Consider the following 21,508-nt stretch of genomic DNA (forward strand, 5'->3'; position numbering starts at 1 on the left):
AGCCCCAGTCTGTGGCTAACACCGGTGCCCCAGGGGAAGGTGTGACCGCCAGGTCTGAGGCAGGAGGAGCCAGGACAAGTGTCTCCTTGGGAACCAGAAGGGTGAGACGAATGGTCAGAGGTGAGGCTCAGGCCTGCGTGTGTTTCACAAGCTCCTGTGTGATGATGATCACTGAGCCTCTTGAACCTGAGGACATCGTACAACCCAGACCAGTGCTGCCAACAGAACTGAGCGATGCGGGAGGTGTCCTGAGATGTGCTGTCCCGTACGGCCACCCGCTGTCGCCTGTGCCATGTGGCTTGTGCGGCTGAAGAACTGAAGTTGCACACGTTTAAAATCAGGTTGAATGGATACACTCACGGGCAGCGAGTGGCTCCATACCGGACAGCACAGGTCTGGCTGCAGACTGTGCGAGAGGCGAAGACGTTCTGACCTGCTTGCCATCCCCTCTGGAGTGGACAGAGGGGGGAGAGGGGCTTAGAGCAGGCCCTGGAGGCTCTGGCCTCGCCGGCCACACTCACCGCCCTTCTGCGACTCAATCTCCTTCTTGGCCTGCTCCAGGATGCTCTTGATAGCGTCATCAGAGCCCGTCTCTGGCGTGCGGATCCTCGGGGTGATGCTGCCTAGGGCGGCAAGAAGGCATCTGTCGTGTGGGGGCCTGCGTGCTGGGGGCGGTCCCTGGAGCTGGGCCGGGTGAAGGCTGGTCTCCTCCTCCTGGGACCAGGGTCAGACCCTGAGTGTGTGTGGCAGGACAACCGCTGAGCTAGTCTGTGTGACAAACTGTGGACGTGCCAGTGGTTCTGGCTTGAAATAATAGCAAAACAATGATGGCAGCTACCATAACAGCTAACAGTTCTAACGCAGTTACTACGTGCTTTATACTCATTTAAGGCCCCTGCCTTGGAGGCTGATGGATGGGGCAACAGAGGCACAGAGGGCTCATGAGCAGCCTGAGCTCTCGCTGTGGGTAAAGGGCAGAGCTGGTACTTAAACTCAGGTGCTTGTGAGGGCAGAGCTTGGGCCCTTCACATGGATTACCCTAAAAACCAGGTCTGACGAGGCTGGCGGTGACCCAGGCCACTTTATGGTTGGGTAAACTGAGGCGTGGAGGTGAGGAGGGGGGATCTGCCAGGACAGCCCCTGGGGCCCAGCCTTTTCCCACCTTTATCAGCCTGAGTGGCCCCATGAGCCCATGAGGGCCAGGTGGGAAGGAAAGGGCAGCCCCAGACCCCAGGAAGAAGGGAGTTAGGACGTATTTCCTTATTTCAGAGGGGAAACTAAAGCTCAGAGAGGCGAAGTCACTTGCTGCAGGTCACACAGCTGGAGGCAGCAGAGCCTGTGTGCTCAGCCCCAAGCCAGCTGTATCCCCGGGCTTGGCTGTGGGACAGGCCGGCGGCGAGCACTCACCTCGCTGCCGCACCTGGATGGTCCTCAGGGCCAGCACGTTCTGCTCGTCCGACAGGAACTGCTTCATCTTGAGGAAAGGCTCCTTACCCTTCACTGTGAGCTTGCGCCAGGGCTTGGGCCGGGCCAGGATCTCGCTGACCGAGCCTTGTGACAGCCCCAGCACGTAGTGGCCGAACACTCGCTGTCCAATGTTGTGCTTGAGCAGCTGCTCCTTCACCTGGAATGCGATCTCCGCCGTGTCCAGCTGCTCCTCCTCTGCCCCGGCCCCCACCCCGGCCAGGCTGCTCCCGCCACCATCCGCTGGCTCGGGGCCCCCAGGCGGCTCAGGACCAGGAGCCGGGGTGGCAGGGGTTGTGGGGGGCTTGGCGCTGTAGAAGGCTGGGGGGAACACGAGCAGGCCACCTGCCTCTCCCTTAAACGCAGCCGGGGGCATCATGTGCTTGGACAGCAGCGTGTCCCCTGCCAGTCTTTCCCCTGAAGCCAGGCTAGGGAAGGGGGACAGTGAGAAAGTCCGTGGGCCGTCGGGGCCCAGGCCAGGGCCCAGCAGGGGCTGCCCGGGGCCTGGGGACAGGGGGTCTTCCGGCCCTGGTGGTGGTGGGAGCTGCGAAGGGGATGGGTAGGACGGCTCCGTGACCAGCGAGTCCTTGATGGAATCGTCCTCTGAAGGGTCCTCCTCTAGAGAGAGAGAGACAGACAGACGGAGGGAGAGAAGAGAGATGCGGAGAGAAAGACAGAGAAGCAGACGGTGATGGGGAGAGAGAGACAAGGAGAGAAATAACAAGAGAGATACAGAAAAAGACACAAGAGGGACAGAGATAGGGAAAGAAAGGAAGACAGAAATAAAGGGAGAGAGAAACCATGATGCATGAAATACAGCGACTCAGACAGAGGGAGACAGGCAGAGTGAGGGAGAGAGATAGAGGGATAGAAAGAGTGAGACAGAGAGACAGTGAAAGACAGAGAGAGACATACATAGAGACAGAAATTCAGAGAGAGCGGGAGAGAGGAGGGGGGAGAAGCGGGGTGGGGAGAGAAGTGCTATAGGCGTCCAGCAGTGCGAAGTGCGGACACTGCCTATAACTGCCAGCCACCCCCTCCCAACACCAAGACCAGGAGCTGAGCACAGGGAGGCCCAGCACCGCGCCCCAAAGGGGGATTTTGGGTAAATCCCACCCAGCAGGAGGACCCGCTTCCTGGGTGCCCCCGCCCCCCGCCCTGGACCCGCCTTGTCCTACGCATCTGCATTTCCCACAAAGTAGGCCCCATCACTGTCCCCATTTTACAGATGAGGAAACGGAGGCAGCAGAGTCTTGGCTGGGGCCACACGGCCGAAAGGTCGTGGAGCCACTGTGTGGGTAGGGGCCAGCGGCCGAGAAGGCAATTTGAGAGGGCAATGTCTGGAGGCCACTCCAGCGGTCTGCTGTGGGGTGCCATGTGAATGCCCTCCTTGTCCCGTGACCTCATCCTACTGCTCATGAAGGCTCGGGGGTGAGTGGAGCTTTGGGGGCCTCAGGAGGGCCTGAGCAAGCTGTGTGTCCTTGAGTGTGGGTGTGGACGTGTGTGGACACCCTGTGGGACAGCTGCCAGCTGGCTTCGCCGTGGATGGTGCCAGCTCAGTGCCAAGCATACAGCAGGTGCTTAATCAACGTGCACCCTTTTCTCCACCTCTCTCCTGCCAGTGTGAAAGGCAGTGGTCCATGGGCCCATATGGAGACCCACAGCAGCCCGCACCCGGCCCCTGAGCCCCCAGGACACCCCCTCCCCTACCAGGGCTGGGCAAGAGACCAGGCTTTTCCAGCAGGAATTTCTGTGCGGGGAAGAAGGCCTCCTTTGCCATGAGCAGCGGGTCCTCGGGCTTGGCCACACTCTGAGGAGACAAGAAGTCGGGCTGAGAGGGCATGGCTGGCAGAAGGCTCTCAGGGGCAGCCTGCGCTGTGGGGAGCGTGGAGGGGACGCTCACCTGGGGGAGGCCGCAGGTGCTGGAGGCCAGCTTCATGGCTTTCAGGATGCTGCCGGAGAAAGCGGAGAGTGTGAGGCCAGCCACGGTTGGTTTGTGTAGACGCCTTGGGGAGGCACTTGCACGGGCTCATCTTCCCTGATCAAGAGCTGCCCTCGCCCACTGAACACTGCACAGTGTCGGACTTGCTGTCATCACAGCTTTAAGGAGCAGGCTTAGGAACTGGTTCCCACGTTACCTAGAGGGGCGCCCGCCGTGCTAACTGACTCCCACGCATCTGATTAATGCATTGCTCCCCTCCCCCACTGCCCCAGTGCAGCTCAGACAACAAAGCTGCTTCGCATGTTTTCCTACAGGCAGCTCTTGATGGCAAAGGACTGAGCATGACACCCAAGGTGCCCGTGGAAGGGAGACGAGGGCACCCCAAAGTGGGGGCTGGTGGGCAGGAGGCAGATGATGAACTTTGGCAAGGGCGCTTGCTGTCCCAGCCAGGGGAGAGGGCTGGGGGTCAGTGGCGCCCCACTCTGCACAGTACCTCAGCTCTGTTTTAATTTCTTCATAGTCAGACTGCGCCTGGAGCTTCTCTTCCAGCTTCTAGAAGAGCAAACAAAGACGGTGAGGCTGGAGCTGTCCTTCTGCCCGGCACGCCCTGCCCCCCCATCTCCTGCTGCCCCCTGCCTCCCCCAGGGCCTACCTCAATGGCCTCAGACTTGGCCGTGAGCTGCCGCTCCAGGTCAGCAATCTGGTTGGCGGAAGTCTCCTCCAGCTCCTGCAGAGAGTTCTGGAGATGCTGCATGTCCTTCAGCAGCCGCAGGATCTCCCGGTCCTTGGAGGCCAGGGCAGCCTCAAGCCGTGGGCCCGAGCACAGTGCGAAGTTCACCTTATCCTGAGGACAAAGTGGGGCTTTGAGGGGCTGAGAGCCATGGGGCAGGGGGCCGCAGGGCTGGCCTCCCCCAGCCGAGTCCCAAACAAAACAGGAGAGCCATTCGTGGTATGGCCCTGGTGCTGTACTCCCCAGAGTGCCTCAGCCCCTTCCGACAGGCTGTGGCTTTCCTCTCCCTACCTCCGAGCCTTTGCTCAGGCTGGTCCGACCAACGCAGATGCCTTTCCCTGTATTTCAGAAAGTAGATCAGGAGGGAGGGGGAGTGAGCAGGGAAGGCTTGTTTGAGATGTGTCTAACCCATGATGAAGTTCAAGAACGTGTCCATGGTGTGGTAAATTGCTTGCCAGAGTCCTCTACAGGTAAGCATTTGTTTCCACACATTGGTATATATGCAGGAGAAACGCAGACCCCGTGCACCAAGACACATGGGCACCAAGATGAACGTTCCAGCAGTCCTATCTGTAATAGCCACAGGCTGGAAACCCTCCAGATGTTTACCAATAAGAGAATGTGGACAGACTGTGGTACATTCGCTCAATGGAATACTACACAGCAATGAAAATGAATCATCTACAGCTACTCCAACACGGCACGGAACAAAAGAAGCTGGACACCAAAGTGTGTGTGTGTGTGTGTGTGTGTGTGTGTGTTATTCAATTAAGATCAGATACAAACACAGGCAAAACTCCTCTGTGCTGTGAGGGGTCAGGGGAGTGGCTCTCGTTGGGGAGTAGTACCCGGATGGGGGCACAAGGAGGCCTCTTGGGGGCTGGGAATATTCTACTTGATCGAGACACTGGTTATGGGATGTGTTCATTCTGGAAAATTCCATGTGCTGTACACTTACGATATGCACACTTTCCCTTCTGTTTAGTACTATATACTTTGGCAGGAATGGCATAGACAATGGGTTGGGTTTCTAAAACAGGTGCACGTCCTACCCCAGCAGACTATGCCCATTCCAGGCAACAAGAGGTACACAGGGTGAGACCCCAGACCTTGCAGTCACATTAGGGGTGGTTTCTTCCTCTTCCTCATTTGCTACCAGACTCAAGCCCCACAGCTTCTCTAGGTTTTAGGAAATGGTCCCTTTGTCCTGGGTGAAGATGAAGAGGTTGGTGATTGAGGGAACCTGAAGTCAGGCTGGCCTTGAACTCAGTTACAAACAAACCTAAGAAGCATTACAAGAAAACAAAACAAAAATCCCACTACCACCAACCCTGGCTATTCTTCCAAGGAGATAAATGCCAATTAAAACAGGAAGTGGATGCCATTAACACATTAAATTAATTAGCATTGAGTGCCACTGTTGTGAGCAGAAAAGCTCACCCCCCAAACCAGCCAAGTTCCCTGTGGCTGATTAGCACAGGCATTTGCTGGGTTCCATGGGAGTTAATTAAGAACCATCGGCAAATTCTCTCCGAGGCGTCCTCAGGAGCTCGCTCGTTCTCAGCCTCTTGTGTTCACTCTGCGTCATGCAGACATCCAGGCACATGGGCACATACACACTGCCTCCTGGGGCACACAGATGGACACACCTACTCAGCCTCTTGTGTTCACTCTGCGTCATGCAGACATCCAGGCACATGGGCACATACACACTGCCTCCTGGGGCACACAGATGGACACACCTACAGAGACAGCACATACTGACACGCGTACCTGCCTGCATTGCATACTCATGCTGACACGCACACAGAGAGACAGACTCAGGCATCAAGGAGACACACTCACATGGACACGTCGCCAGCCACGCAGACATGTATGTGCTCAGAAAGGCCATACGCTCTTGTGGGCCAAACCCCAGACACACCAAAACCACTCTAATGATAATAATAATAGTAGTAGCACTGAATATTTACTGAGGATAGACTGAGCCAAGAAAAATTTTAGGTACTTCACATGTAACCCTCTCAATCACCCTATAATGTAGACCTCACTCAGGTAAGGAAACTGAGGCAGATTAAAGATGTAGTCATTCCCCAACGGTCACAAATAGATACACACATACACAGTAACATGTTCACTGAGACGCATTCCAATATTCAAACAGAAAGACAGACATAGACACGCAGGCTTGTGTATCGGGGTGTCAGGTGAGGTGAAAATTATGCCGGCCACTTCAGGTTCATGGGTGGAGACAGCAAATCACTCTGGAGCAGACCTGTTATTATGTAAGGAGTCGTGAATCTAATGCCTTGTATGCAGAGATCTGGAGGGCAGGTGGACCAATTTACATAAGGAACCCAAGGATTCTTGGCAGGAAATGACCCCCAGACCCCAAAGGGACACCAACCAGGAGGAAAGAAAAAGATGCACTGAGTAACCAGGCTTAACGGGAACCTCAGGGTTGATGACTGAAGCCTGGCTCTTTGCAGCACGTGGCTGGTTGGGAAACCACATGGGAACCAATGGCTCAATATGAGTGTTACTCTCATCTTGGTATGTGGCCCCCCTTTTGGTCTGGGTCTGGTAGGGAATTGAGAACCAGTAGGTGTCCCCATAGAGTTCCCTGCATTCACTGAGCAGTGCAAGACCAGCAGTCAACAGTGACACCTGGTGGCAGCCACCGAAACTGCACTGCTCTCTACTGATCAAACCTACCCTCCCACCACGTCTGGTGTGTGTGTGTTGGGGGGGGGGCGGAATCTGGCAATAGGAAGATCCCTTTGGCCTGAGCAGGTTACTAGCATTCTTGGACAACTGCGGGTAAAGGATCTTCCTTCTCCAAAGGAAGATCCTGGATTTCCAGTTAACCAGGATATGTGGAAGCTGGAACTTGAAAAGGTAAAGAGCTGTAGCTGTATTTTTACCCTTAGCTGGGGTAGTATGGGATGTGATAAAAAAATACGGTGAATGTTTAAATTAAAAAAAATTATTACAGTAAAAGACACATTGCCATTAATCCCCCTCAAAATACTCCCCCTCACTTCGAACACACTTAGCCCATCGTTCTTGCCACTTTCTGAAACAGTTCTGGAAGTCCTCGTTCATGAGTGTCTTTAGTTGCACTGCCTCGATGTCCTGAATTGATTCAAAATATTTACATTTCATGGTCATTTTGACTTTGGGGAAGAGCAAAAAGTCACATGGTGCCAGATTCGGTGAATAAGGTGGATGAGGACACACCGTAATGCTTTTATTTGACAGAAATTCCGTACTAGAAGTGACATGTGACATGGAGCGTTGTCATGACGGAGGATGAAATGGTTTGACCTTTTCATGTTAATGCTTTGTTCGTGATCCATGATTCATGGCACACTTTAAGACACACCTTTTCTCAACCGTAGCTCACACCGGACAGCCTGCCCTGAACAAGTTGAAACTTGTCACACACTGTTACTAAGGTTCGATGCGCCGCTTCCTATATTGAAGATCCCTGCCTTTCCGTGGGATGGCACTTGGCAACAGCATTCACTGTATTTTTTGATCACAGCTCGTAAGTTGTAGTAATTATGTTTAACTACACAATGACCTTGGCAGTTAAGATGCTATGCCCACTGAAGGCACACAGAGACCCACACATCCATGTGAACACTTTCACATACATGCACGTGATCAACCCACATATTCATAGCCACAAACATGGCCTTTCCCAACCTTTCCGTCTGGCTCCCCCACCATCCTTACCCCACTAGGTCCCTGGGGGGAGCAGCAGGCCAGACGGATGGAGCTGTTGACAGAGGCCAGTTGTTCCCGAAGACTTTCCACCTCCCGCTGGGCAGCCTCGGCTCGCTGGGGAGGAGAACAGGGCGAGTGTGATTAAGAGGTGCTCTCACCCAGGCCCTGCACCATCTCCTGCACAGTCTCAGGCAAGGGCTGGGCTCTGAGAGCCTGGGGTCCTGCTTTTCGGGTCCCGGACCCTTGACTTGGCTCTGGGTTCCCCTGTCGTTCCCAATCCACTAGGGCAAGAAGGGAGATGCTGTCTTGTTGGGACTGGCACGTTTTCACACAGTCAGGCCACTTCTGTCTACCAAGTACACTTTAGGCCTGTCTGGTCAGAGGGCGAGTTCGTCCCCAGCTCCCATGCCACCTGATGTGGAGTGTATCCTGGATGGGGTCTCTGCTGAGGTGGCTTCCCAGCCCACAGGCTGTTGCAAGCCCCTGGGCTAGTCACTTCCCCTCCCTGGGTCTCAGTTTTCCTTGTGTGAAATGGGGGAAATGAAACACATCAACTGCAGAGGTGGGTTGAAATACTTCTAAATCAGAATGAAGCAGTTTATTGAATTGGGTCTACAGGGGAATCTTAACTCTTTAAACGTTTCTGAGAAAAAAGCCTGGGAGGAAGCATCTAAATGTTAACAATGCAGCCTTGTGGGTTTGGAGAGAAATTGTAACTTCCTGGGTATGTGACCTTGGTTGGGTGAGAGATTTCATCTCCCCAGCTTCAGTTTCCCCATCTGTAAGATGGGGATTATAGAAGCAACTATCTCATAGTTTTTCAAGTAAGTGATTTGGTAAAGCACAACTCATTAGGTATCTTAGCTTGGTACCTGACACACAGAAATGTGCCAATAACATCAACAGGATATATAGGACCTTGAGATACTACTTAGAAAAGTAAAAGAGCTGCGGCTTTATTTTTACCCTCAACCAGTGACACGGGTCATAGAGATTATGTTTAACTTACACAATGACTTTGGCAATTAAGATGCTATGTCCCTGTATACACAGAGACCTACACACCCACGGGCACATTTAGTGAATTTATTTTTAAATGGATGCTTATTTATTGGTATCCTGCCTTGTTCCAGAAATGGTTCAAGTCAGTTTTGTTTTGGGAAAGGTTTGGGGTATGTGGGCTTGTAGAGAAAATATTTTTATGTTTCTGCAGTTAGGGCTTTCTGAGCAAATCTGACTACTGAAACTTGGGATTTGAGCTAAGAGACAAGCTTTGGAAGTCAATTTATGACTGATGAGCTGGTGAGAATTCCAGAGAGATCTACCTTCCTTGAAGTATGTGCTTACACGTCAAAGGTGGGGGTGGTGGTGCTGGTGGTGAGACCCAGACCATGGAGACAGATATCCCCTGGGTTGTAAAGCTGGGTTTACAGATACTAGTCTTATCTTCCCTGGAAAGAAGCACGTACATTCCAAACGCTAAAAACCCAGGATCCTTGCCCTTCTGTTCCCCATGACTCTAGGTAGATAAATTTCTCTCCCTCTCTCACAAGGTCCTTCTATAAAACTGCCTGGATTCCTATTTGGGGGGCTCCTCGCCTACAGTGCAAAGTCTAGTGCATATTGCATGACATGTGGTTCTCACCTCATCGCCCCAGGGTAAGAATTAGGGTAACCTGGTGTGGGTATTACTACGGAAGCAATACTATTGATCTGCTCTGCTCCAGGACATGCAGGGTACTAAAAACCTAACACGAGGACATTTATCTTCTTCTCCATACTTTCTATAATGAGCAGGTTTTCGTTTTATACTCAGAAAAACATAAACGTTTAAAAAATGCTTCCTATTTAAACTGAGATCTCTTTCCTTAAGCCTGTTTGACTGGCAGAGAGCCAAAAGTCTGACGCTATCCGGTACTGGCGAGGTTACAGGGAAACCTGTCCGTTCTGCCTTGCTGGAGGAAGTGTAAATTGGTACAAACCCATAGAGGGCAGCTTGGCCACATCTGCCAAATTATAAACGCACAGATCCTTTGCCCAGTAGTCCCACTTCTGGGAATTTATCGGATATAGTGGCTCAGGTATGTAAGATATGATATCTGTATATAGTTTTCACTGCGGTATTGATGATGATGGTAAGATAGGAAATACCATAAATGTTCATCAATAGGAGACTGGTTAGACTGGGGGGGGGGAAGGGGGGGGTCGGCAAACTACAGCCCCCTGCCTGTTTTTGTAAGTGAAGTTTTGCTGCACACAGCCATGCTCACGCATCTCCATATGGCCTACGCTTTCCCTGTATAGTAGCAAAACTCAACAGTTGTGACAGAGACCTGCAGAGCTGAAATTATCTACTCTCTGATCCTGTACAGAAAGTGTGCCATCCCCTGGGCTAGATGGTGCTTCCGTCATATGGTGCAAAACGACACAGCTGCAGAACAGAAGGAACTGCTCTGTATGTGAACACGGCATGAGCTCTTAAAATGCGGAGAAGGTAAGGTTCAGGAGGGTGTGTATAATATACTATTATCTTTGCTTTAAAAAGGGGTGAAATAGATATATTCACGGGTTTGTGAATGGAGTTCCGGAAGGAGACCCAGGGAGCTGGTAACTGTGAGGCTGAGGTGGGGGAGGGGTGGGGTGGGACGAAGAAGTTTCCCTGGGATGCCAGTATGTACTTTGAGTTTTGAACTAGTATGTAAGTGGATGACATATTCAAAATTTAACCTAAAAATGCTATTCTTTTCCAAGTTTCCTCTGCAGGAGGGACACCCTCCCGTTATGCCTGCGCAGCTATGCCCCTGGGCGTCTGCCTCTGCTGTGCTAGCTGCCTGGAATGCCGTCCTAAGAGAACAGCGCCTTCAGAACACAGCTGCAGTGCCTTCCTCCAGGAGGCCGTCCCCCACTACCCCTCTGGAAATGACTACTTGCCCTGCCACATGCTGGCCCCTCCTGGCCTTGTCCCCGATTGCTGGCACTGCTGTGAGCCAGGACAGACGTCGTGGGCCCACGGGATCCCAGACTGACCTGCGCGGCTACACCTTACTTCGTTTCCAATTCCTGCCCAGCTCTGCTTTGCCCCCCAGATGGCAACACATGTGAAGTCGGAGGAAGGCAAGATAAAGGACCCCATTTATAAACGTGAAAACTGAGACTCAGAATGACTAAAGGGCTTGCAGGGACCCGGGCTGGAACTAGAAGATGGGGGCCCCAGGGAAGGTTGGGTCCACTCAGTGCTCGGCTGGTGTGGCTGGGATCAGACCCCAGGTGGGGCAAGACGGGAGAGAAACAGCCCCGGGCTCTCCCTCATCACCACCCCTGGCTCCTCACTCAGTCTGGGTGGGAGCGACCCATGACCCAGCTTGGCCTGGGGACGGGTACTCCAGGGCTGGGATCACTGGGCACTGCTCTGCTTCCCTCCTCCCCCCAGCAGGCCTTCTGCCTGCTGTGCACACTGCCCCGTGGCCTTTGCCCAGGTCGCTCCCGTCCTGGAATGCCATCCCGCTACAGTCCTGATTTACTTGTCAGGTTTCAGCCCCACAGCCCTCCCTTCAGGAGGTCTTCCCTGACCCCTGATTGTGGGGCAGGTGCCCCTTCCCTGACCACTGCTGCTGGGTTGTCCTATTTCTCAGTGTTCCGTCTATACCCTCACACCCCTCCTCTGGGAGCTCACAGACAGGGTCCCACATATCCCCTGGTCCCAGCATTCTGCACGGCATGTAGTTCAATAAACACCGATTAAACTTAGCCCTGTCATCCTGGCCCAGCCCGAGACCCCCAACCCGGACAGAATGAGCCCCCAGCACACGTCTCCTCACCTGATTAGCTTTCTCCAGGTTGGTCATGATCAGGCCGACTTCATCTGCCCTGAGACAGAAAGACGAGGCCCTGAGGCAGGGTTTTGGCCACTCCCAGGGCCCTTGCCTGTCCTGACACCCCAGCTCCTGCCTGATCCCAGGGGTCTCCCCGTGGAGGGCTGAGGAGGCTGCCTTCCACCCTTCCTTCTAGAGATAAACCAGGCTGGGGTGAAAAGAACGCAGGCTGCGAGGAAATGGGAACATGGCCTGAGCACTGCAGCCTGGCCTCTCCTCTCTCCCAGGGGTCCGCTCTCTGAAGCTGCCCGCAGAGCTGTACCGCCCAGCCTTTGCCTCTGCTCTGCCTTCTGCCTGGAACGCCTTCCTCAACAGAACAGGTCCCTGAGCTTTAAAACCCAGCTCCAAAGTGTCCTCCTAGGAGGCCTCTCGCAACTTCCCCCATGGTAGTCATTCGTTTATTTTGCTGCCCCTCTCCCTCCAGCACCTAGGGGGTCAGAACAGGCCTCCTCCAGCTCGGCTGCCCTCTGCCTGGTGTGCGGTGGGGACCACAGGAGGCCTGAGAATGAGCATTTGGTGACTAAAAGGCACACATATGCTTCAAGCATGTTCTGGGTCCTGTTTTGCACAAGCTCTTCCAACTGCCCAGAGCACCTTCATGTGGTCACCTCCTCAGGGAAGCCCTCCCTGACTACCTTGGATAAGAGGCCCCACCCCTCCCTGTTATTCTCTCTTGCTGCTCCCTGTTCTTCCCTTCAGAGCATTTACCATGTGCCCAGAAAAGTCCTGGGCTCAATAGTGTCTGTGAATGAATGAACTTATCACTGTACATCGCCAGTATCTGTAAGGACCATGTTCTAACATTTCCTCCAGGGACCCAGCACAACACTGAGTAAAATAGTAGGTGCTAAATAAATAAGTGTCTGTGGAGTAAGTGATGTCTTACATCCTGAGGAAACATTGAGCCCAGAGTAATTTAAGTGAATGACACTTGTCTCCGAGGGCTGCACTGGAGTTGGGAGGTAGGGACAGCTCTAGGAGGCTGGGGTGAGGCAGAGGTCCTTGCCCAGTAGACCCTGCTCAGCCTGCAACCAAGAATATCATTCATTGTCTATAGTACACGAATGGCATAGCAACTGACCAGTGAACCGCTGTGTGCCTCTGGGGGTGGTGAGCAGAGGGTGCTTAACGAAATGGGTGCTTTAAGCAGAGGGGTCAGAAAATGCAGGCATATCTGAGAAGGTCAGATGGAGGAGGCATGTCTGAAGGGTCAGAGGGAGGAGGCATGTCTGGAGGGTCAGAGGGAGGAGGCATGTCTGGAGGGTCAGAGGGAGGAGGCATGTCTGGGAGGGTCAGAGGGAGGAGGCATGTCTGGGAGGGTCAGAGGGAAGAGACATGTCTGGGAGGGTCAGAGGGAGGAGACAGGCCTCAGCAAGGCATTCACTTACTTGGATGCTGCCTCCTGGTCGTATTTCCGACGCAGCTCCAGCAGCTCTGTCTGTGTGGCCTTTAACGCTGGGAAAAAGTAAAGAGCCAGGTGAGGACCCCCCACCCCATGGAGGTGGAACCCACTCCTGCAGGGCCTGGAAGGCAGGAGGAAGCCTAGGGTAGTGAGGGAAGAACTTTCTCTTCGTTAGAACTGGCAGCAGGTAGTGAGATTCTTGCCTCTAGAGGGCTTCAAGCTGGAGGGAGGCATGTGGAGAGGCTGGGGTGGGGAGGGCACATGAGAAGGCCCTCTATGAGTTTGAATCTCAGGGGACTCAGGCAAGTGGGGGGGGGCCTGTCTGTCCCATGATCTGGGGTATGAGGCTCCCAACATCCTTAGGTTACTCCAGGACCTGGGTGGGGCCATCTCTCCATGCGCTCACCCGCTCTGAGGTCTGGACCTAACAACATTAAGATACATGCATGTTATAATAAATGAAGGATTTCTCATAAATTGCAGATTTCTGATTTCTCTAGGAAAAGCGAAGGGATTGGCCACACTGGGCAGTGCCTAGCTGGGGCTGAGCAGTGGCTCCCTATTTAGACAAGGGCCGGGTTCTCCATTTTGCTCTAGACCCCACCCCTCTCTACTGCCTTGCCTAAGCTGACCGGCTTGGTTGTGTGCCGGGCCGTTGAAGTCCCTGCATTTGACACCCCCCCATTTAATTCTATCTCAGACCCTCTCTCCACAATAGTATGGTCTCCAGGGACTGGGGCTCAGACCCCTGCTGGGTAACATAGGCCTTCCCTCCCTCTTTTCAAACTGCCTTCTTGCTTTCCTGAGCCTGTGCTCATTGTGTCACTGACCAGAGTGGCCTTTCCCACTCCTCGTCTGACAGGGCCGGGGCCACGTGCCACATACATACCTGAATGGAGGACCTTGATCTTCTCCTCTGCCTCCCCCAGTCTGGCTGCCAATGTGATCTGGACTTCTTGAAGGCCCCTGAGGAGAGACGGGCCTGCTCATGCCAGCTCTGCTCATGTCTGTGTGGACGGGCCTTACCTGGGACCCATCCTGGTTTCCTAGCCTCTTGCCCACTCCCTCTAATCTGCACCTCTGTCTTACCCACAACACATGTCCTTAAACACGGACATTCAGGCATTTGGCTGTTTTGCTGACGTGTGATCCCCATTATGTCTGGCTCAGTTCAGTTTCTGGCAGCATTTTCAGGGGAGGCTTACAGCAGCCAGCGACCTTGCCTCTCTGGGCCTCAGTTTTCTCATCTGTAAAATGGGGTTTCTGATGGGGTCTGCCTCAGTGGTGTTGTGAAGCATGCCCAGGGTGTTACACAGCACCTAGTGCTCCTTCAGTATTGTTAGTTACTATTACTGTCCCCAGGAGGCATTTTTTCCCCTCCTGGGGGAAAGAGTTTGGGATGCCCAGCCAGCCCACTGGGGCCTAGATCAGGTGTAAAGCAAGCATCTCAGCAGAGAAAGAGCCCTAGCTGGACTGAGGGAGGGTTTAAGCGAAGCTTGGGCCTGACATTTTCTGGCTCAGAGACTCTAGGAAAGGAGCCCCACTTTACCTCTGAACCCACATCCTGCTCCCCCTCACTCACTCCATTCTAGCCACACTCGCCTCCTTGCTGTTCCAGTACACCAGGCATGGTCCTACCTCAGGGCCTTTGCACCAGCCGTTCCCTCTACCTGTAACGCTCTTCCCCTATATACCTGCAAAGCTCACTCCCTCACTTCTCTAGGGCTTTGCTCACCTTCTCAGGGAGGCCTCTCCCTACATTCTTTTTAAAACTTCAGCGCTTCACCTCATTCTGCCCCTCCCCTGCTACAGTTTTCCTCACAACCCTCACCTTCATCTAACATACCATCTATGTTATTTATCTCATTCATTCGTGTCTTCCTTAAACTCTGAAGTAAACTCTAGGAGGGCAGAGAGTTTTGTCCATTTGATTCACTGCTCTGTCCCTATAATCGTGCCTGGCATAGCAGGTGGCTCCATAATTATGTGGAGTGAATAATAAATTAGTAAATGAAAGGATAAATCTAATAACCACCATAAAACTGTCCTAGAAATGCTCTAAGAATCCAGATACTATCATCACTGCACCAACTATAAGGGCAACCATTTAGTGACCCACACTGCTCTGTGTGAGCGCTGAGCTCAGCACATATAGGTGCCATCTCGTTTCACATTCTTATGGAAGAGTAGGAGTTCACACCACCTGTGATGGTCAGTGTTATGTCTACTTGGATAGGCTATAGTGCCCAGTTACCATCACACACTAATTTAGGTGTTGCTGTGAAGCATCCTATAGATGTGGCAACACCTACCATCAGCCGATGTTAAGGAGGATATTCTCAACCAGGTGGGTGGGCCTCATCCATTCAGTCGAAGATCTTAAGAACAAAACTGAGGAAGAAGAAATTCTGCCTCGAGATTGCAGCATTGACTCCTCCTGACAGTTTCCAGCTTGCTGGCTGGATCTACCAATTCAGACCTGCAAGCTCCAATTGTGTAATTTAAATCCTTGAAATATGTCTCTTAATTAATTTTAGAAAATCCTACTGGTTCAATGTCTCTAGAGAAGCCTCACTAATAAACTGCACTAGCCCCATTTTCCAGATGGGGAAACAGGTCCAGAGAGATGACATAACCTTCCCAGCGCTGGCCCCTGAGCTGCTGAGGTGGGGCTTGAACCCAGGCCTGTGTCTTCATCGTCAACCTACATTTGGATTCCCCAGTTGTCCAGAGCAGGGGTGACTTTCCTGGTCTCACCGCCCAGCCAGGTGGGGCAGCAGGAGCACCCCAACCCTTCCCCACTCACTTCTGTTTCTCTGCCTCATTTCTTTGCAGCAAAGTTTCTGTCAGGAGGGCTTTGCTGGGAATGCCTGGGAGGCGGCTCCCCTCGGTCAGTGTGAGCCCTGCTGGAGACGTCCCCTCTCTCTGCTCTGGAGGAAGAAAAAGAGGGAAAAACACCCATTGCTGAGAGCGGTGTGACAGCCAGAGCTGCTTTCTGCAACCCAGATCGATGGAAAGTGCTGTGAGAAGAATCATGCTGTGAGAAGAATCAATGGCCCAAACGCAGGGTTGGAGAGAGCACAGCTGTCAGGACCTACTGTCACCGAGGTCAGCTGGGCTGCAGCCATGGCGAGTGTGCGTGTGCGCAAGTCAAGTTCCCATTGCACCAGCCTCACACAGCACGCCCACGGGCTTCCTTTGCCCTCAGACGTGTTCCTGCCTCCTTATCTTTCTTTTTTAAAAGTTGTGGCAAACTATACATAACATAAAATTCACCATTTTAAAGTGTACAATTCAGTGACACAGTATAGTGCAACCATTATCACTAATTCCAGAACACTGTCACCACCCCAAAAGGAAACCTGTCCCCATTAAGCAGTCACTCCCATTCTCCCCTTCCCCAGCCCCTGGCAACCACCAGTCTGCATCCTGTCTCTGTGGATTTGCGTATTCTGGACATTTCACATAAATGCAATTGTAATACATGTCCTCGTGTGACTGGCTTCTCTCACTTATCATAATGTTTTCAAGGTCCATCCCGGATGCAGCACGTCGCAGACCTTCATTCTTTTTTACGGCTGAGTAATATTCCATTTTATGGCGAGGGCACATTGTGCTTTTCCATGCATCTGTTGACGGACATTTGGATTGTGCCCACCAGCTGGCCACTGTGACTAGTGCTGCTAATAAACTCTGGTGCACACGTTTTTGTCTGAGCACCTGTTTTCAGTTCTTTGGGGTATACACCTAGGAGCCGATGTGCTGGGTTACTTAACTTACTGAGGAACCACCCACAGTTGATGGCACACACTCAGAGGCTCAGTTGCCGATCGCCTCACTGCAGGTGCCCTGGCGCAAGGCCCACGTCAGGTCCACTTTTGCAGGCCTCATAGTAGCTCACCCCTAGGGATCTGTGTGTGTTTTTGGCACTAAATTTGTCATGGGGGGAGAGGGTGCTCAGGGGCCAGCCGTCAAGGATGGGTGGTTCAAGAATTCCAAAGTCCGGGCTCCTGACCTGAGGCCCTGGTGACTCAGTTGTTTTTCCCTGGTTGTTAAGCTCCTACTGTGAACCTGGCATAGGAGGGGGGGTTGCAGAGTAAGCCCCTCGAGGGGCTGACAGAATGGTCAGGGCCTGGCTCATTCACACACACACACACACACACACACACACACACACGGAATTTTCTAGGTGCTGAGGCCATGGCAGTGAACAAAAAGACAAGGTTTGACCACCATGATGTAGAGTGACAAGTGTCCTCAAGGAGAGATGCAGCCTAGGGCTGAGGTCAAGAGCCCTTGGTCTGAAGCTCCACTTGGCTACCTGCTGCCTCAGTTTCCCCATCTGTAAAATGGGGTCAGTAACACCACAGGTTGATCCAGGAGACAGAGGGATGCTGTGTGAAAGGCACATGACCCAGAGCAAATGCTCTCAAGAGGCAGTTTCCACAACTGCTATTATTCTTACAGAGGGAAGTTCAAACTCCAGAGGAACCTCAAAGGAATGAATGACATTTGCTGGGGAACCTCAGAGGTGCTGACATACGCGTATGAGCTAGGGCTGAAAGAACTGCCCAGTGCTGGCTTGTCAGGGAGGACGGCTGGAAGGGCATTCTGGGAACAGGAACAGAGTTGGCAAAGTATTTTAGTCACCATAGTCTTCCCCAGAAGACCCTGCCCATGGTCAGGGACACAATAGGTATTCACTAGGAAAATGGAGGAACGTGCAGGGAAGCTGTGAAATGGGGACGGTGTGAGGGTGGACATTTCCTGAGAAGCAACTTTGTGTCAAGCTTTCATTTGACAGTCCTCAGCCCATTTTATCTTCCTGACAGGCCCAATCTGGCCCTCACCTGTTTTGTAAATAAAGTTTTATTGGAATACAGCCACACACATTCACATACATATTTTCTATAGCTGCTTTCACAGAGTTGAGTAGTTGCGACAGTAATTGCGTGGCCTGCAAATCCTGAAATATTTATTCTCTGGCCCTTTATAGGAAAACAGTAATCTTGCAGATCTCTGAGGTAAACCCTACCCATTCACCCCTTAGACAAGTGTCCCTATACCTGACTCTTCCCTTCTTCACAGCTTAATTTCTTCCCAAAGCCTTTCTCACCACCTGAAATCCTATATATTTTTACTAATTTATTGGTTGAAAACCAACCTCTCCCTCTAGAAGGTCAATGCCACGAGGGCAGGGATTTTTGTACCATTCCTGGCTGTGTCCCCAGTGCCTACGACAGTGCCTGAGTCACAGCTCAATGAATACAGAGGAATTAGATGGTCACCAATGGCTTTCGTGTGTATATTTTCTTCCCTGCTATGGCAACCTCCAACTTCACCTACCAGAGGTAACCACCATGCTGAATTTTGTTCATCATTCTCTTGCTTTTTAGCATTTTTAATCACAATATACGTATACCTAAACATTTTTAGCTCTGCTTGTTTCTTGACTTGTCTTTTTCTTTTTTTTTAACGTTTATTGGGGAATACTGGGGAACAGTGTGTTTCTCCAGGACCCATCAGCTCCAAGTCGTTGTCCTTCAATCTAGTTGTGGAGGGTGCAGCTCAATGGCCCATGTAGGAATCGAACCTGTGACCTTGGTGTTATGAGCACTGTGCTCTAACCAACTGAGCCAACCAACTGCCCCTTGACTTGTCTTACCTGGGGCTGAGACAGTGCTGTGTTCTCCATATCCTGCTTCCCCCTTCTCCTGGGCACACAATCAGACTACATTTCCCAGCTTCCTTTGCAGCATGGTGTGGCCACACGACTGAGTTTTGGACAATGGGATGTGGCTGGAAGTGACGTGTATGTCACTTCCAGGCCTCGACTGCATAAACTGTGGTGTCACCCTCCACATACTCGTACTTTCTCTGCCTACTGGCAGGTTGTCAACATTCACTCTCATTCTGGATGTCATGTGTTGAAAATGGCAGGACCACCACAGCCTGGGTCCCTGAGTGACTGCGTGGAGCATCCCCTGCAATTCCCCTCACTTCAAATATATTAAGCCTCTGGGATTTGGGATTGGTCTGTTTCAGCAGAAGTTACCTTAACTCATCCTACATCTAAAATGATAAAGTCAAGCTCCCCGTGTCCCAGCCCCCCACCTCCATCACCACCCAGTGTTTGGCTGCCAAAGATCCACAGATCACTGTTTATTATGTTCGTCCCACGAAGGCCTTATCAGTACCTTTGGGACCGAGGAGCTCGGGGTGCCTCTTCCACGAAGTGTGGAGGTCTCGCCGTGGCTGCCCGCTGGGGTCGAAGCTGGGGGGCTGCAGTCTGTCGTCTAGGCTGCGCGCCGCCTCAAACACAGGCACGGGGTCTGTACAGAGAAGAGGACAGGGGTGGGGGGCTATGAGGGCTGGGGGCACCCCGACTGAGGCCATGGGGCCTGCTGGCTCCCTCCACAGGGAGTAAGGGTGGGGGGACCATTCACAAGAGCTGCCTGGAGTTGCTATGATGGCTTAGGGGTACAGCATGGGCTGTTTCATGCAGGAGCAGCCTTCTCCAGGCACCTGCCCAAGGGAGTGTGTGCCCTTCCCATGGGCGTGGGTGTTCTGCCCAGCTGGGAATAGTAATAACAATAACTGTCACAATAATTGCATTTTCCAGATTCTATGATGCCATCTGTGGCGGCCATGAGATTGTGTCTTGCATGCCTTCAACTACAGGAAACGTCCCCGAGCAAGGCTCCTGCTCTGACATCCATCAGTCTGAGGCCAGCCTCTCACAGGCCTTTGCAGACAAGGCCAGCAGTCAGCGAAGATGGAGACAGACTTGCTCCTGGGGACATGGGACTGCTCTGAGGGTGGAGGACTCTCCCACAGCCTTGCCCAGTGCTTCCTTGGGCTGTATGTGTTCTGGGTGCTTCCACCCAGTCCACTGTCTCTCCCAGCTCCCTCCTCATTTTCCTTTGCCTGCGTTTTCCCAATAGCATCCTTGCACATATAATCCTTGGGGTGTCTCTTAGTGGACCTGGATCAACATACCATTATTTGTGACACATGGGGCTGATTAAATATTGCCTTTTATGGAAATGCTCACCTGGAAATGCTCGCCTCCCCATTTCCCAATAGCTAAAAAGTGAGGCACGTATAGGCCATTCAGCCTGGAATTCTGTTCCCTCTTCACCGTCATCTAGTGAACACTTCCTCTTTCTTTAGATCTAGAAGCCAGCACCTCTTCTTGCAGGTGGCTTTGCCCAATTTCCTACATGGGCAGGTAATAAGAACACCTGGATAATGCCAGAGGTTGGTGTGGCATCTTTCAGGTTACGAAGCCCATCTATGGGAATGGGTTCCCAGGATGATCCCAGCATCCCCTGGAGGTTGGCTTGGGCCCAACGCATTTTCACAGATAAAAGAAACTGAGGCTCAGAGAAGCCAGGTGACCTGCTGAAGAGTGGAGGTGAGATTTGAGTCTGGGTCTCTTTCTTTGATGCCACAAAGGCTTCCTGTCCCAGTGATGTGGACATTTCAACCTCAGTGGCCACGGGCCGGTGTTCATGGGGGCCCAGAAAAGCTTGGGCCTCCTCACTCCAGACCAAGGGGCCTTCCTGGGTCTGGTCCACAGTCCTTTTAAATGCACTGGAGCCCTGCCTCTTCCTGGTTCCTCTACCAGGGTCTGCCAGCACCCGTTTGGCCACTGCTGTCTGCTGGGGGGCAGAAAGATTAAGACAGGGGACACTGGAGTCCGATCCCTGGGTCTTGGCCTAATCTTTACTTGCTTCTCGGGATTGCTGTGTGACCTCGGCAAAAGACTCTCACTCTCTGTGCCTCACCATAAAAGTACCGGCCTTGTGGGGCTGTGATGAGGATTCAGGCAAAGTGCTCAACATGGCGCCTGGCAGTCGGAACAACTGGAAGCCCTTGCTATTCCTGCCTTTCTGAGCTCCAAGTCACACTGATCTCCTCCTCTAAGTCCCTCAGATGCACATTCCCACCCCAGAGCCTTTGTGCAGGCAGGGGCCTCTGCCAGAACACCCTGCCCTCCCCTTCCACTTCCGGCTAGTTAGCGCTTACTCTAGTCTTTCAACTCAAATGCCACTTCTTCCCGGAAGCCTTCCCTGACCAGTCAGTCCTCCGATATGAGCTCTCCCAGCTGCCTGCACCAATCCTTCACAGCACTCACTGTATGCACAATTTTCACTGATTTGCAGGCCCACCTAATTAACACACACTGGACTGCAACTCTGCTACACAGGGCTGGGACTGCCTATGTTTTGGCTCCCTCACTGGACCCCTTACGGATGAATGAAACTTGACACACAGTCCAACCCAATAAATATCTGCTGATGGTAGAAATGGGGTAGTGCCTGTACACGGCCTTCAGGTCTGGCTGGAACAAGGTTGCCTCT

At 52.6% G+C, this 21,508-nt stretch overlaps 1 protein-coding gene and 1 long non-coding RNA gene across 8 annotated transcripts in view; one reads left to right on the forward strand and one right to left on the reverse strand.

Moving 5' to 3' along the window:
- CUX2 (cut like homeobox 2) overlaps positions 1-21,508 on the reverse strand; it is a 231,180-nt gene that overhangs the window by 18,745 nt on the left and 190,927 nt on the right. For 6 of the 7 annotated variants that reach the window (XM_074321133.1, XM_074321129.1, XM_074321131.1 and 3 more), the window contains 12 exons: positions 19,340-19,474; positions 15,949-16,072; positions 14,032-14,108; positions 13,129-13,195; positions 11,687-11,735; positions 7,878-7,982; positions 4,059-4,250; positions 3,900-3,958; positions 3,368-3,416; positions 3,175-3,295; positions 1,408-2,082; positions 522-623 (listed from right to left, as the gene is read on the reverse strand). In XM_074321133.1, the coding sequence (XP_074177234.1) occupies positions 522-623; positions 1,408-2,082; positions 3,175-3,295; positions 3,368-3,416; positions 3,900-3,958; positions 4,059-4,250; positions 7,878-7,982; positions 11,687-11,735; positions 13,129-13,195; positions 14,032-14,108; positions 15,949-16,072; positions 19,340-19,474 (1,755 nt within the window). The remainder of the gene's footprint in view (positions 1-521; positions 624-1,407; positions 2,083-3,174; positions 3,296-3,367; positions 3,417-3,899; positions 3,959-4,058; positions 4,251-7,877; positions 7,983-11,686; positions 11,736-13,128; positions 13,196-14,031; positions 14,109-15,948; positions 16,073-19,339; positions 19,475-21,508) is intronic. The other variant, XM_074321130.1, reaches the window with a different exon arrangement.
- LOC141569144 (uncharacterized) lies at positions 9,864-11,703 on the forward strand. The gene is made up of 3 exons (XR_012492565.1): positions 9,864-9,949; positions 10,241-10,362; positions 10,620-11,703. It is a non-coding gene; the product is annotated as an uncharacterized LOC141569144 (long non-coding RNA).

Source organism: Rhinolophus sinicus, linkage group LG16 (assembly GCF_036562045.2).
Source record: "Rhinolophus sinicus isolate RSC01 linkage group LG16, ASM3656204v1, whole genome shotgun sequence".
NCBI lineage: Eukaryota > Metazoa > Chordata > Mammalia > Chiroptera > Rhinolophidae > Rhinolophus > Rhinolophus sinicus.